Genomic DNA, 14,119 nt, shown 5'->3' on the forward strand with positions numbered 1-14,119 from the left:
GATTACCCTAGGACCCGTGGTAATTGTTTAAAATGTGGTGTATATATTTGAAGTCACTGTCAATATGGCATGCGTAAGATCGGAAATCAAGGTCTTGTCATCTTACGGTGCAAATGATGATACCGACTCTCATCAACATCCTCGTCTAGTTAGTCAAGTAAATCCTTTGGCAGTCCTTACAACAATTCCTTCATTAACAGCGACAAGAGCAGGGAGTGGACTTCATCTTCTCAGATCCGGCGATTAGAAATCCGTTTCCTCCTTCCTCATTTCCTTCGTTATTTCGGCCTCACCTCGGCTCTAGGAAACTTCCTTTCTTCAACAACCCTCACTACAGACCGAAAAACATACCTCCGAACGATCCACACGCGCCTAAGAGTCCCGCTACTAGGAGGCCTTCGCCGAATCCTGATCTATCCCAAGAGCGACCGAGTCTGGCAATGATGGACGATTTCGACCTGGACAATGGGCAAGAAGATTCGAGGATGGGAGGGTCCCTTTGGTTGGACGATGGTGGATTCCAAAGATGTTCATCGATGAGCTCCCTGCAAGCTCGATAATTCAGAAGAGGTTTGGAACTATGTGGATGCAGACTTTAACTGAGTATGGGAGACTAGCAAGCCTCTTCGAAAACTGCTACTGCTTCGTTCCACGCTTTGCGAAATCTCAAGGGTTGGTGTTGGGTGCTGCCTTTACAGCCGACAAAGGCCAATGGCTACGTGCAAGTGTCCTGGCGCGGGGTCAACAAGGTGGTGGTGTTACAGGAGCTGGCCCTCTGGGCCAATGATACGGTGGTGGAGAAGGGGCAGGGTGCCTCGCATTTATGTCAGGTGTTTAAGTTTGTCTCTTATCATTTCAGAGGCAGCCACCTATAACCAAGCCCGGAAAGGAGGTCGTGCTTGGTTGAACTGCCGCCACTGAGCGAAGACGGTTCAAAAGACGACTCAAAAGACATTCGAAACAGGCTTAGGAATGGGTACAATTCGCGTAAACGGATTGATAAAACTTCGTATACAAAGATTTGTCACTGGTCTATAGACATTTCATGAAGAAAAATGGCGTTTTAGTCCGATGAACCTGGATTTCCCAGACCAATCCAAGCGGTATCGATTCCTAAACAGACAAATGGAACCCTCTCTCAGAAAACTGCCTATTGCCATGGGAGTCTTTACCCAATTCCCAAGAGCCAAATGCAAATGAACCATATCTGCAAGACAAGAAGAAGGATGAAAAACAGGAGGAAAAAAACAAAGAATAATTCAAGGCTTGCATAACCCCGAATGAAGCTTCACAATACATAATACACAGGAGAAATAAAGACAAAAGGAAGATCAAGAGACCATCACAAACAGAACTCGTTAAGGCGGTACGGCCCGTGCCAGAACACGGATATTATCCACGAAGCCCTTTACCAACTCCTCATACTGATTCGACGGATCCCCAGACATGGCAAGATTACCTTGGCGTCGGATTTCTGCAGCAGAGACTTCAACCTCGAGCTCGTGCTCGAAATCGTTTTTTGTCGGCGCCTGTTTAGAAAGGTCAGAAGATCGGTTCATAGTTACACAGGTGGCTCATAAAGGGGAATATGCGGGGAAACTCACCTCGAGTGTGGCCACTTGTGTCAGGTCAATTTGGTAGGCCAAGTGTCGGTAGCTCATGCGATCTTTGTTACGCTCGCCGCGACCGCCCTTGGAGGCGTCTACCATGGGTAGGTTGGTGACATCGCCATCGTACTCCATTTCGAGATTGACAGAGACACGCCAATCGACATGTGTGCGGGGACTGTACACATCGATGTCGGCGACGCGACATTTGACAATCTTTGCGAGGACTTCGCCGGTCTTGGCATCGGTGGTCACACGGACTTTGGGTTTGTGTCGAGGGTTGAGATTTTGCCGAATGACGGGTGGGAGTTCCTGGGGCGAGACCTCGTAGAATGTATCGCGCTCCTTTTTATGCGCATACGAGATTGGAATGCGAGATGACTCGTTGGCCATGGAAGCTTTGACTTGCTCATTCAAAAAGTTGTTCATCGCCCGATGTTGCTCCTGAAAATAATTAAAGTCAGTTCCGTTCGGCAGTGCGAATCCACCGGGATACAATTTTACTTACCACGCTCATGCTGCTTTCAAATGAGGTGCGCAGCCGGGACTCACGATTGATGACACTTTCAGTGAGAACGGGCAGGACCAGCCTCTCTCTACGATCCTGGTCCACAAGACGACCGAGCTTTGCTTCCACTTCAATGATCGCACCTTGTCCCGCAGCCGCCGAACCCGCTACGCCGACTGCCACGTCAGTCCTCACCACCACATGCTGGAAGAGGAAGTCACAAAGTTGTTTAGTGGTTTCTTCGAACGGGATGAATCCTGTAATTGAAGGCTCCCATGGACCAAGCGAGCCTTCTTGCTTCACGCGACGAGCAGCAGGAGCAACAACAGGAGGCGGCGGCGGAGGGCCATTTGAGCTGGGCGGGGGTACCGCGGGCCCAGGTGGCCGAGCAGTGCGCGTTGTCGTCGTTGCAGACCCAGCAGTTGATGCCAAGGACTGCCTGCGAGAAGCCCACGGATCCTGGCCTGGCCCTCGCGCGTGTCTTGGAATTGGTGGCTGCGGGTTCGGAATCGCGGGACACCTGCCCTTGGTACGGGCTGAGCGTTGAGCATAGATCGGAGGTTCATTATACCGTCTCCGCTTGGGCTTGGGTTGTTGAATTTCGGTGCGATCCGCGGGTTCTTGGTCTACTTCCATTTTCAAGGGATGAGAACCACTTCTCGAGGCTGAGGGGGAGCTGGTAATCTGTGGGTATGTGGTGGCAACAGGCGAGCCGCGTGAATCTGACCCTGGCCCCGAGGGGAATGCTGCTGTTGGGCTTTCGTTCCACTTTCGATCTTCAGATGACCGGAGAGAAGCTGCGCCGGCGATATCAGATGTAGTTGCGGTGCTGTTTTGCCGAGAGGCCTTCGGACTCGCGATCTCGGAGGGCTCCTGTTTCACACCGGTGGGGGGAAAGTGAGGGGCCGACTCAGAGTGACGAGAGGAAGGTGAGATCTGTCGCGAAGTCGAGGGGGATTGTGTCTGCTTCGTGCTCCGTCCTTGAGCTTCGTGCACTGCGTAGGGGCTAGATAAATTGTTGCGCGGAGAGTCGCGACCAGATGACCGTGGGCGCGCGGAGGAAGGCGACTGACGAGAGGAAAAGGCGGGAGGTGGACCCAGGGGAGTTGCTGGAACTGAACGATGCGCGGATGGAGAAAATTGATGGGAGGGAGGTGGTTGTGAGGTGGACGGGGGGCTATCTCGAGGGCGGAAGGTTTCACCCGCGCCAAGCGGGTTCGTCATCACCGACTGCAGCGAATTTGACCGTTGTTGCGCGAAATAGGACTGCTGCTCCGCATGCTGAGGTCCAGCACTCATGGGTTGTTGTGGCGTGTATGGGGAGGCCACGGGGCCCGCTGAGGCTTGGGGATGCGAATTGTAGGCCGAGCCGTATGGATCACGCGCAGCGGAACCGTATGGGGTCGACACTTGCTGTGGGCTTTGGCTTGGATGCGATTGTACAGCTGTATTCAAAGGCGGCGGTGCTGGAGCGAACTGCTGCTGGTAGGGCGACTGGGCAGGACCGAATGACGATGATCGACCGGGCGAGGCGTGCTGGGCGTGTTGAGCGTGTTGCAAGGGCTGGGAGGACCGACTCGAGTAGTCTGCATACTGCTGCGGCTGCGGCTGTTGTTGCGACTGCTGCTGACGAGATGGATCAGACGGCGCATTGGACGATTGACTGGCATGCGAAGCCTTGGAGGCCCCGCCGCCGTCGGTGTTCATAATCGTGCGCAAGTCCATCGCGACAGCTTGCCCACTTTTTTTCGGGTCGGGACCACCACCACGATCACCAGCGCGAGCACCTAGAGTATTATGAAGAAAGACACGCAACTGGCGATCGCGACATCCAGGCCGTGGAGGGGTCGCGATGCTGGTGGAGAAGTGGACAATGACTGAGGGACAAAGAAGGAAGGAGAAGTTCTCGGGATGGCGCGAATCAGGGAGCTTGGGAGGATCATCGCCGCTTCGGGGAAGGGGGCCAGCTAAAAGGCCACGATTACGGACGACGAAGGGAATGAATCTTAGAATGATCAAATGTAGATGGTATTCTAGAGATGAATATGTTTCTATCCGATTAGTGGCGTTTCAAGTTCTATCCAATCTATTCCACCCTCGATGCTCAACACTATCGAAGCTCAATCCCAAAAGGGGAGAGCTAGTGCAAGCTCCAGAGCTATTTGCTGCCTATCGGCTCTGATAGTTTCCCAAATGCATTGTACTCGTTCAACTATCTATGTCATCTGAACAGCATTGGATGTTTGATTCATCTAATTACGAGTAATCATCCAAATAATCAAGTATCCAGCTTGAAGATGTGGATCTCTTCGACTTCCAAAAGGCCAAGTGGAATTTCCAAAGATAGTCACGTGTTATATATGACTCAGCGAGAAGTATAAAGTCACATGATTGACGTATGTACCGGAGTCTTCTAAGATGAGGGTTAATAGGCAAATATACCGATACAAAGAGTACATATATGATAAGAGCTCATGTTCGGATTAGATCTTCCTACTGTATGGCAATTCACAGTCTCAATTGATAAAGTGTGGTCCTAACATTGATCATCCCGCAGTCTGACGCGTCACCGACGGAGTATACCAGGATCCGATCGGACACTGGCATTCAGCACAACTCGGCTTAGAAACCATCCCAATGGCAAGAGTAAATGAATATCGTAGACTATAGCACGATCTATATCCTTGATAGTTAACTATTGTTTTATAAGCTAACATAGAGTAAAACACCGTCCAGCTCCAATGATCCCCAAAACCTAAGCAAAAGTCCACCTACCGCAATCGGGCCAGGGTGCCCGCAAAAGCCATGAGATCAACGGTCTTCCTCCTCTTCTCTTACCACTTCCCTGAAATTCCCAGTCATTCGGGCCCTTTGTCTCTCTCCAGCAATACACCATTGTTGCTAACGGTGCCCTCGTGTTTAGAATTGACCTGCCAAGAAGACGACCCTCAATTTAAGAAAACGCCATCCCGGTGACGTATTATTCCGGGCCTTCGGGGCATTTTCGACCGCGTTCTGGCTCATTTGACTTCGACAACTTCCACATACACCACATTAATAACCCCCCGAGTTGTGAACTCAACAACACGAGGCTATACCATAGCCGCAAGTCAAGCTTCTTCAATCCATCGAACATACCATATTCACATCCAATTTCAATGCGCGACTCGATTTAACAGCCTCCAGCGCTAGGCTCCCGCCGCACCGCACCCTCCTCCGGACCCCTCAGACCCTCTACATCATGGCTCCATCACTCCAAGATCGAGCCTCGACATCGGCTTCAGATATCCCTCTCGCTGACCTCGAAGCCGGACCTCGAGCGAACTCAAACTTCACTGGAACCTCCCGCTGGAACGGTTTCTCCCAATTCCACCCTTCCAATATCCTCGCGAACCCCAATGGGCTGGCCCCGAAGGTGTCGCAGGAAGATTGGCTGGCCTATATCGAAGAGTTAGGACATAGATTGACGGTCGCATTGACTCCAAGCTTCCTACAAGAATATGTCGGTGGCGGCGCACACCAACCTACCAAGTTGCATGCTATCGCTGCACTCGATGGACTACGTGGATGGGCCTGTCTGCTGGTCTTCAACTTCCACTTCCTCTTCACATATACCTGGAAGGTTGCAATTGGGTGGGGATTTGCAGGCGAGAACTTTGGAATTCACCAGCTACCCATATTACACATGTTAATCTCAGGCCACATCATGGTGGCTATCTTTTTCGTCATCTCCGGCTACGTTCTCTCCTACAAACCCTTGAAGACCATTCGATCCCGGTCATTTGAGGAGACCTTTACCGTTTTGGCCTCGTCAACCTTTCGACGAGCACTCCGCCTTTATATCCCTTCCATCGTTGGTCTCGCATGTGTCTTTGTGGCTGTCCGGCTTGGCCTGTACAACTACTCGTGGGGTGTCATTAAGGAGGGCCATACCATTGTCGGCACGAATGAACAACACCCACCCATTTACCGGTCTGTCTTCAAGCAGTTCTGGGACTTTTATTATACCATCGCACACCTGCTAAATCCGTTCGATTGGGGTCTCTACTACAACAACTACAACCCGCACCTATGGACCATCCCTGTGGAATTCCGGTGTTCGCTCGTGCTCTTCATCACGACGCTGGCTACCTCTCGCCTAAAGTCTGTCATCCGGATGCCCCTCGTAGCCAGTCTTATCTGGTTCTGCATGCGCTATGGTCGATGGGATGTCGTTCTATTCTTGTGCGGCATGTTGATGGCCGAGATTGATCTCATAAACGGAACATGGGAGCGCCCTGCAAATTCAGCAGCCAGGGACGATAGGACACACATCCGCTTTCACCCTGGCGGCAAGATCATGGCTACTGTCTCCCGTCGACGCTTATGGATCGCCATCTTTGGTCTGGGTCTCTACATTGGGTCAACCCCAAATCTCGGATTCAAGTGGACGCCCGGTTACATGTGGCTTTGGAAGATCACACCATGGACATATCCCGAGCCACACCGATTCCCACAGACCATCGGCGCAACTTTGATCGTCTTCAGCATTAATCACTCCCCCGACATCCAGAAACTCTTCACCAATCCGTTGTCTCAATATCTGGGCAAGATCTCATTTGCTTTTTACATTGTTCACGGCCCTATTCTGCATTCCCTCGGCTACTCGATTATGCCTAGTATCTGGGCTATGACGGGCAAGGAGAGCAATTTCCAGTACTGCTTTGGCTTCTTGATTGGCTGGTCCATCTGTCTGCCGATTTCCATTTGGGCAGGCGATGTTTTCTGGCGAGCCGTCGACATGCCGAGTGTGAAATTTGCACGCTGGATTGAGAGCCAAGTCATTGCGAAAGGCTCACCAGCGACTGGAACTCCGAGTTTGTCGACCCCAAGGGCACAAACTCCGAGGAACCAGTGATTTTGAAACGTTGGACTACGCCTTTTATCTTTCCCCGCGGGGAATTAATCCTTGCCAGTACATGTCTCTCTTGTACTTCCTACCTTTCTTTTTTTGTTCTTATGTTTTTATACCAACTCGCTGGACGATTTCATCCTTTAATAGCCTATGTATGTATAGACAGCAATACTCATGTGAATAGAAGAATCAAGACGCAATTTCGGCCTACAGAAGTACACACTCTAAACCAAGCTCATCAAGCTGAGATCAGATGTCACTACATACTTTACAGGAGAGAAGGTGCACCACGGCTAATACAACCAATATTTTCAATGTACCGTATCGTTCATTCATTCACTCGTACCAAAATCAAAAGTAGTTCAAGATGCTACTATCCACCACCTTGCAAACCGTGGTCAAAGAACCCACGAACGAACTTGAGTGGGAAGAGGGAGTAACGTAGCCGAACTCGATCGGCCCTCAACCAGCCTGATGCACAATATGTTGGGAAGAACGGGGGGCAAAATAGACAAATCCACCGATCTAGCAAGCAGGGAATATGGGGAGACGGGATGAAAAAGCGGAGCAAGATTGATGGTTGATCGGGGCCAAATCAACCCGTCTAATGCAGTCAAATCAGGCATGACAAAAACGGTGTGGAAATGGAGGATCCTCGCTCGCAAGTTAAAACTTGAACAAAAGCAAAAAAAAATTGGATGGCAAGAACAGAATGCGAAAAAGACATGTCCCCCACCCTCATATGCTTTCTTTTTAGGTTCTTCGTGTCCTGTCCTATAATGAGACGCCCCATATCCCTCGGCCACCGCAGACGCCGAGCCATTCACGAGGTTGACCGGAGTGGTTTGGTCCGCCCTGTGGGGACCAGCTGATATTTGAGACTTCGTAGTCACACTGCCATGCAGCAGCGGGGCCGCGCTCGGAGGTCGTGGCTTGAGCAGGAGCGCCAGGAGCCTGAGGTGTGGATAAGGGCGCGGCGTTATGTTGGTTGATGAGATCCCAGATCAATACGAGGCTGTCGTCACCTCCAGAGGCAAGGACGCCACGTCGGTTTGGAGACCATTCGACGCAGTTCAGGGAGGCGGAGTGGCCCTTGAGCTCGAGAAGGGCTTGTCCAGGTTGCCGCACGTCAAGAACACGAACGACATTGGAGTCCTGAGAGAATGTGGCCAGGAGGTGGGCATCGTGAGGCGAGGCTGTTGCAAGGTTAGTGAACCGCTCCCGATCAGGGCAGGAGAAGGGCAAGTCTATCCATACCGGCAATTCTCAACAATGGCGGAGGCCAGAGGCCCGACTGTGATGGACCGGACGGGCTGGAGTTACCAGGGCTCATCACTGCTGTAGATGTTGTTAGTATGAATTCCCACATCAGTAACATCGTATCACCAGGAGAACTTACGCTTCTCAGTCTTTTCTGATGGCTCGTAAATGATAGTGCTATGCTCCAGGCTTCGCAAGTCAAACATGCGCACACTTCCATCAGCGCCACAGCTGACAAAAACATCCACGCTGTTTGCACAAAAGCGAACATCATAGACTTCCTTGTCGTGAGCGATGAGCTGAGTCTTTGCCGTGAGGGTCGGAATATCCCAAATTGTGCAAGTTGTGTCAATGCTGGACGTGATGATAAGACTCGGGGATATAGTGTTCCAGTCAAGCGAGGTGATAGGGGCAGTATGCTCAGGAGATTTAGAGTTAGATAAAAGCGCCAGTGGAGAGAGCTTAGCAGGAGGGGCGTCTCTTGGATTGGAGGGCCGGGTGATCGAGTTGGAGCTCTGCAAGGTTTGGGTATTAGGAAGTGACCACAGCCGCAGATGATCGCCCGAAGTTGCGAGCAAATCAGTAGACTGCTTTTGGGATGATGGGGGTTCCCAAAGAATGCGAGTGACGGGATAAGAGTGTGTAGCCTCAGCGGTCTTGACGTAGTCCAGCTTAATCTCCCCCGCTGCGGCATCTGGGGTATCCGGATCGGGTTGCGTCCAGTGTGTATCGATAATTTGGATCTGGAAGTGCGGTTAGCATGAATCCTGAACAAAAACGCAAGGTAGTCTAACATAATTGTGGTTGTCTTCTAGATAGCTCCCTAGGGCCAACTTGCCCCCAAACGAGCTCGAGCTTCCCGAGATTGGCCATTTACACCAATCGACGGCATAAATAGGCCACGGTGCCACGTAGTTGCTGTTTGTGGGGATCTGAGTATCTCCATTGTAAGGAAGCGACCCCGGGCTCAACAGCGATTCACCCAAAAGATGGTCACCCGGGGGCCGAATGTCTGCCAGCCCCAGCGGGGAGTACTTGGAGCCCTGCGGGGTGTGTGGCGGGAACCCAGCACCAGGCGAAGCGGGATACTTGGATGCTTCCGATGCCCCGTGTTGCTTGTACATGGGGGATTGATCAAAGCCAGCAGGGCTGGACCGTGAATGGCCGTGGGAGTTTATCATACTTGTGCGATGGCTGGCTTGTTGTGGTGTCGACTGCGGCAAGGTGGGAATCGCGGACGGAGCTGTGTTGACCGAAACAGCAGGCGGGCGATGCTGACCTCCGGGGGTCAGCGATCCAGGCAGAGTAGCGCCGGTGTGTCCCCCAGCGCTACCACTGGTCGCATACTGCATGGCGGCGGCGCTGGAGTGGACGTTGATCGCGGGGACTTGGGTCGAAGCGCCTGCGTCGGGCGTCGTGGGGTAGTCGTGGGATGCCGGCTGACGAGAAGCAAGATTGGGATTGATCAGCCCCGTTGAGGGAATATGCAATTCCTCTGGCTGACGCCCAAATACGGCCGACCGTCGATGAGAGTCGAAGGACTGTACGGGATTCGACATGGTGCGGAGGTGCCAACCAAGCTGGCTGGTCTAGGGAGAGGATAAGGGTCGGGGGTGTCTCCGTAAGCTCCACTCCCCCTAAGACGAGAACAAGGAGTGGGAGAGGGGCTCCGAATTGAAAAGCAGATGAGCTGCAATCGAGCTCTGGGCTTCTGAGACAGATGAGAACAGCGATTCAAGTCCAGCTGGGGGGATCGAAGTAGGCCCAGCTTCGCAAGTCGAGGGCAGGCAGCTGGTCCCGCGCTGACTCAGCTAACCCCGGCCTCGGGCAGATCGCCATCAAATTTGGTTTCAGTGGAGTATCGAATAATAGTGGCTTATCATGCTAATTTCTACCTGAGGAATATTTCTGAACCACCTATTATATTAACTAATGATGAATGAAATGACAACAGAGCTGTGCTGATGGAATCCTGTCTCCTAGCAAAAGAAAATCTGAGCATCATTCATTCATCTGTCTCCAAAGGACGGTTAGTCCAACCTGAGATCCATCCATCCCGCCCAGGCCCCCATGGCCAGATGTTGTAAAGAATATTCTCGAGTCGATTAGACATGTAGAACTCTTCCTTCTCCGGGAGTTTCTTCTATCGCCAAATTTCCTGTGCCTTTTTCCCGATTTCTATCACCATCAGTGACCCAGGGTTGTGTGGATTATACTCTCTTGAAACCAAAAATGACCGGGATAAGCAACCAAGAAGATACCGCTCGCCACAAATAAAGAATTCATGCCCAAAAAGATGCCACACGCAGACGGCAATGATTCTTGGCACTACCGGATGACATGAGGTCCCAAATTCCGAAAGCGAGTTTCTTGTCCGTTGCAGCATTGGAAAAGGCCTCTTGAAGCACAGATTCCTCAGTTTCTGTGGCTAGCCTCACTGGAATCCGCCGGGGGTCATAATGAAGGTCCGAACTAGACTGTGCAGGTTGGTAAATTTACTGAGAGCTATGCACGTCTGGCAATCTTGTCGACTGCCCCTTGATCTTCTGATCGGGACGCAGAGTTCTTCCAAGTTTGGACAAGTCTGCACCATATGACTGATATCAGAAGCATCTAGCTCGGGATATCTATAACCACGGTCGTGTCTCCTGCGCATATATGGGCCTTTGGTAACGGGTCTAGGATGAGTCCCCTTAATGATGGTCCATGAATGTTCTAATATTCTTTTCAGACTTGACAGGCTCCGAAGAGGGCTGATCTGGAGATATTTGAGGGGAGAAAATGCTCGGATGGCGGCAACAGAATCATCGTTATCATCGGGGGTATCTGTCAAGGGAACAAGCAAGGGGAGTGGGTCGATGAAGAGCCGCTCTAGGTTAGGAAATAGCCCGGCCACTTGAATCAAATCAGCTGGATCGCAAACGCATTCGATCTGTAGGGAAAGAAGTTTCGATAGATTCGCAACATTCGCGAACTTCGCCAAAAATCCCCTGGTGGATATTGATGGATGGTAATTGACTCTAACTTAGATAGTGATTGAGGAGCAAAGGTGGCAGCCAGATCTTGCCATTCTTTCTTGAGGATGGCGAATGGGAATTCACTTTCTCAGTGTTCTGCTTCATGCTCAATGATTAAATGCTTCAAATTCGGCGCCATGAATAGAAACGGGAGCATCTCATCTAGGTCGTGGGGGCGTGGTACACGGTCATCCCCATACATAAGGCTAACAGCGAGCGTATGCAGACCAGGGAGACGAAGGAAATTGAAAACGAGGTTGTAGTTATTCCATGTTCTCCCACTCTCCCGTACTTTAGCTTCCAACGGCGGTGCACTGTATACGATCCACAGTCTCCCCCACAGGTTGACCTGACAATTTGGATGATACATGAACATGGCTTCCATCAGGGGCGCGGAAAACTCATTTTGCATGATAAAGTAAAACCGCTGCAGTTTGTTCAGACGTGCCAGGAGGGTAACTATTGGCTCCCAGTCCTCTTCCGCGTAATGTGCGTCGCGATTAGCGGAGCGTCCTTTGTATGGAACGAGGCGTGGTTTAGTAAATGAGACTCTAGAAAAGTGTCTCTCGTGGTTGGTTCTCTGTACCGTACCAGTTCCTTTGCCCAGGGCACCATTCCGCTCGCGGATCTTTCCCGTTTGGCTGCTATTGTGGTTTGCTCGACACAGATTAAGGAGAGTCTCCTGGCGTATTCGAGAGATGGGAGTGCTCGGGAATCCTCGGTCAGTGCCGAAACCGCTGCCCTAAGAGTTTCACGGTTCGAGAACACCACATCAAGATCTTGGTAGATCACCGGGATGGCTGCAGTGTAGCAACTGTTGAGCGACCTCAGGTTCTCACCGAACCGTGGCGGTCGTTTCCGAGCTAGAATCCATTAGTATTCATGCCATAGACCAGCTAGGTGTGTGTAATGCTTCTACATGGAGACATATTTGCCTCAAGAGTTCTGGTGGAAGATTTTCCATGATTTGGTTCCTGTTTGATGGTTATTGTGAGGTTTTACCAAATAAGGCAGGCAGCTGGGTACTCCACCAGGGCTGTGGTGGAAGGCCCGCCTAGGCTGACTAAGTGGTGTAAAGCGGGGAACATTCGACTGTACCAGCTCCATGAATTTTAGTGCTTGGGCTGTTCGGACCTTCGGACCTTCAACTCTTCAAAAAATCCATTGATTTTGCAATTGTGGCACTACCTGGATATATCCTCCTTGATTGATCCAGCTTAAGCCCGTCCAATTCTGTTCCTCTTCTCTCCCGGCCGGCATTGTCCTGTTATTTGATGGCATCTGATCCCCCCACATCACCCGCGGCTCTTTTGCTGCTTCCTCCGCCAACATCCTTCACCTTCAGACCGGTGAAGGATGTTTTCGAAAAACCTCTCGCCGAGGTTTTGGTGAATCTTGCGAAGGCTCTTAATGGATCCAGCTCCATCGCTACCCTCGACATAGTTTTGCAAATTCCTGATCTGCTCTCGTCATCCGCCAGGCCGCAAGCCAAAGTCTTTGCTTCGCTGCAGCACTATCTAACCAGCATCTATACTCTCACCGGAGCTGTCGCGGCTGCACACAACATTGAATTGGATTCTCCCGGTGGGATTGATGCCCGGATACTATTTACTGGAGACTCTTCTTCCAGCGCGTCTACTGCCTGTGGCCTGAGGTTCGGACCTATTGTCGATTTGCAATCTTTAGTGACCTCGGGCCGACGGTGGAACCATGTGTACTACCTCAACAACGAGGCCGGCGGCAGGCTATTCCAGGAATTTTTTCGCATACACGAGGCTCAGAACGTTCATGCTGTGATCAACGAGCAAGCCATCTCAAATATCTCCAATTGGACTGCTCCGGTGTCTCCTCTACTCCCAGAGGGCCATGAAAGCGTCTCATTTCAGCCCCACTACTCCGTGATCGTTGGCGGCACTTTCGACCATCTTCACTTGGGCCACAAGCTTCTTCTCACCGCGCTGGCGCTCACACTAGAGCCGCCAAGTGAAGCTGACCAGGGACAGGAGAGATTGCTGACTGTCGGAGTCACGGGAGATGCCCTCTTGAAGAACAAGAAGTATGCCGAGTTCCTCGAAAGCTGGGATGCTCGCTTCCAGAGCACCGCTGCCTTCCTCCGTGCAATAATGGACTTCTCCCCTGGTAATGCGCCCCGCACTGAGCGCACCACGGCACCCGGTCCCAACGGCAACTTTGTGGTGATGAAGATCCAGCCCAATCTGATCTTCAAGTTCGTGGAGATCTGGGATCCCTATGGACCGACAATCACCGAGGAAAGCCTCACAGCACTGGTCGTCTCCAAGGAGACTGCCTCTGGAGGGGCCGCAGTGAATGATGAACGGGCCAAGAAAGGATGGAAGAGCCTGGCTATCTTCGAGGTGGACGTGCTTCAGACTGGCGAGGTCACGGATGTCATGGATGCCAATAATTTCGAGTTGAAAATCAGCAGCACGGACATCCGGCGACGACGGATGAACTTGGCCAAGGTATGAGGACAAGACTTGAAAGTGATCATTGGAAAGGAAGCGCAGAGAGGAGATGGCGAGAGGGCTCCAAGACATGTCCTGCTAGAGGGCCTCGCTCTAAGAGAAGAGGAAATCAGCATGTTGCAGGAGTTGTTCCTGTCCGAAATGTAGATATTTTGTTTGCTATGCCTTTGCCTTACTTGCCTTGGGCCTTGCGAGTTTCCTCGAGGACTTCCAACGAATTTCCAACAGGATTCCAATCGCTGGCTATTAGTTTGATGCTAGACTTACCATCCGGATGGCATCGTGTCACGATAGCCTATAGTTTAGACCTGGCGATGCATCTGTCAGACCTTGTCACCAACACATCA

The 14,119-nt window shown here is 51.5% G+C and overlaps 6 protein-coding genes across 6 annotated transcripts; 3 read left to right on the plus strand and 3 right to left on the minus strand.

Moving 5' to 3' along the window:
• Window positions 1–526: 526 nt before the first annotated feature.
• N7473_007835 (uncharacterized protein) lies at window positions 527–787 on the plus strand (the record flags this gene model as incomplete). The annotated part of the gene is made up of 1 exon (XM_057153775.1): window positions 527–787. The coding sequence occupies one exon, from the start codon at window positions 527–529 to the stop codon at window positions 785–787; it is 261 nt and encodes an 86-aa protein (XP_057008113.1).
• Window positions 788–1,358: 571 nt separating this feature from the next.
• triA (uncharacterized protein) lies at window positions 1,359–3,840 on the minus strand (the record flags this gene model as incomplete). The annotated part of the gene is made up of 3 exons (XM_057153776.1): window positions 1,359–1,529; window positions 1,605–2,051; window positions 2,116–3,840. 3 exons carry the CDS (start codon window positions 3,838–3,840, stop codon window positions 1,359–1,361), a joined length of 2,343 nt encoding a protein of 780 aa, XP_057008114.1.
• A 1,516-nt stretch (window positions 3,841–5,356) lies between these two features.
• N7473_007837 (acyltransferase family protein) lies at window positions 5,357–7,012 on the plus strand (the record flags this gene model as incomplete). Its single annotated transcript, XM_057153777.1, has 1 exon — window positions 5,357–7,012. The coding sequence occupies one exon, from the start codon at window positions 5,357–5,359 to the stop codon at window positions 7,010–7,012; it is 1,656 nt and encodes a 551-aa protein (XP_057008115.1).
• A 771-nt stretch (window positions 7,013–7,783) lies between these two features.
• N7473_007838 (uncharacterized protein) lies at window positions 7,784–9,828 on the minus strand (the record flags this gene model as incomplete). Its single annotated transcript, XM_057153778.1, has 4 exons — window positions 7,784–8,205; window positions 8,267–8,347; window positions 8,409–9,012; window positions 9,064–9,828. The coding sequence occupies 4 exons, from the start codon at window positions 9,826–9,828 to the stop codon at window positions 7,784–7,786; spliced, it is 1,872 nt and encodes a 623-aa protein (XP_057008116.1).
• Window positions 9,829–10,551: 723 nt separating this feature from the next.
• On the minus strand, window positions 10,552–12,147 carry N7473_007839 (uncharacterized protein; the record flags this gene model as incomplete). Its single annotated transcript, XM_057153779.1, is given in 5 exon segments — window positions 10,552–10,741; window positions 10,783–11,259; window positions 11,295–11,369; window positions 11,436–11,866; window positions 11,878–12,147. Coding segments are annotated over 5 exon segments (1,443 nt in total), but the record flags the coding sequence as incomplete, so codon positions are not given.
• A 413-nt stretch (window positions 12,148–12,560) lies between these two features.
• N7473_007840 (putative pantetheine-phosphate adenylyltransferase) lies at window positions 12,561–13,775 on the plus strand (the record flags this gene model as incomplete). The annotated part of the gene is made up of 1 exon (XM_057153780.1): window positions 12,561–13,775. The coding sequence occupies one exon, from the start codon at window positions 12,561–12,563 to the stop codon at window positions 13,773–13,775; it is 1,215 nt and encodes a 404-aa protein (XP_057008118.1).
• Between the last annotated feature and the right edge of the window lie 344 nt (window positions 13,776–14,119).

This window comes from Penicillium subrubescens (assembly GCF_028828155.1).
Source record: "Penicillium subrubescens strain IBT 31985 chromosome Unknown utg000005l_segment0_segment0, whole genome shotgun sequence".
In the NCBI taxonomy this organism is placed as follows: domain Eukaryota; kingdom Fungi; phylum Ascomycota; class Eurotiomycetes; order Eurotiales; family Aspergillaceae; genus Penicillium; species Penicillium subrubescens.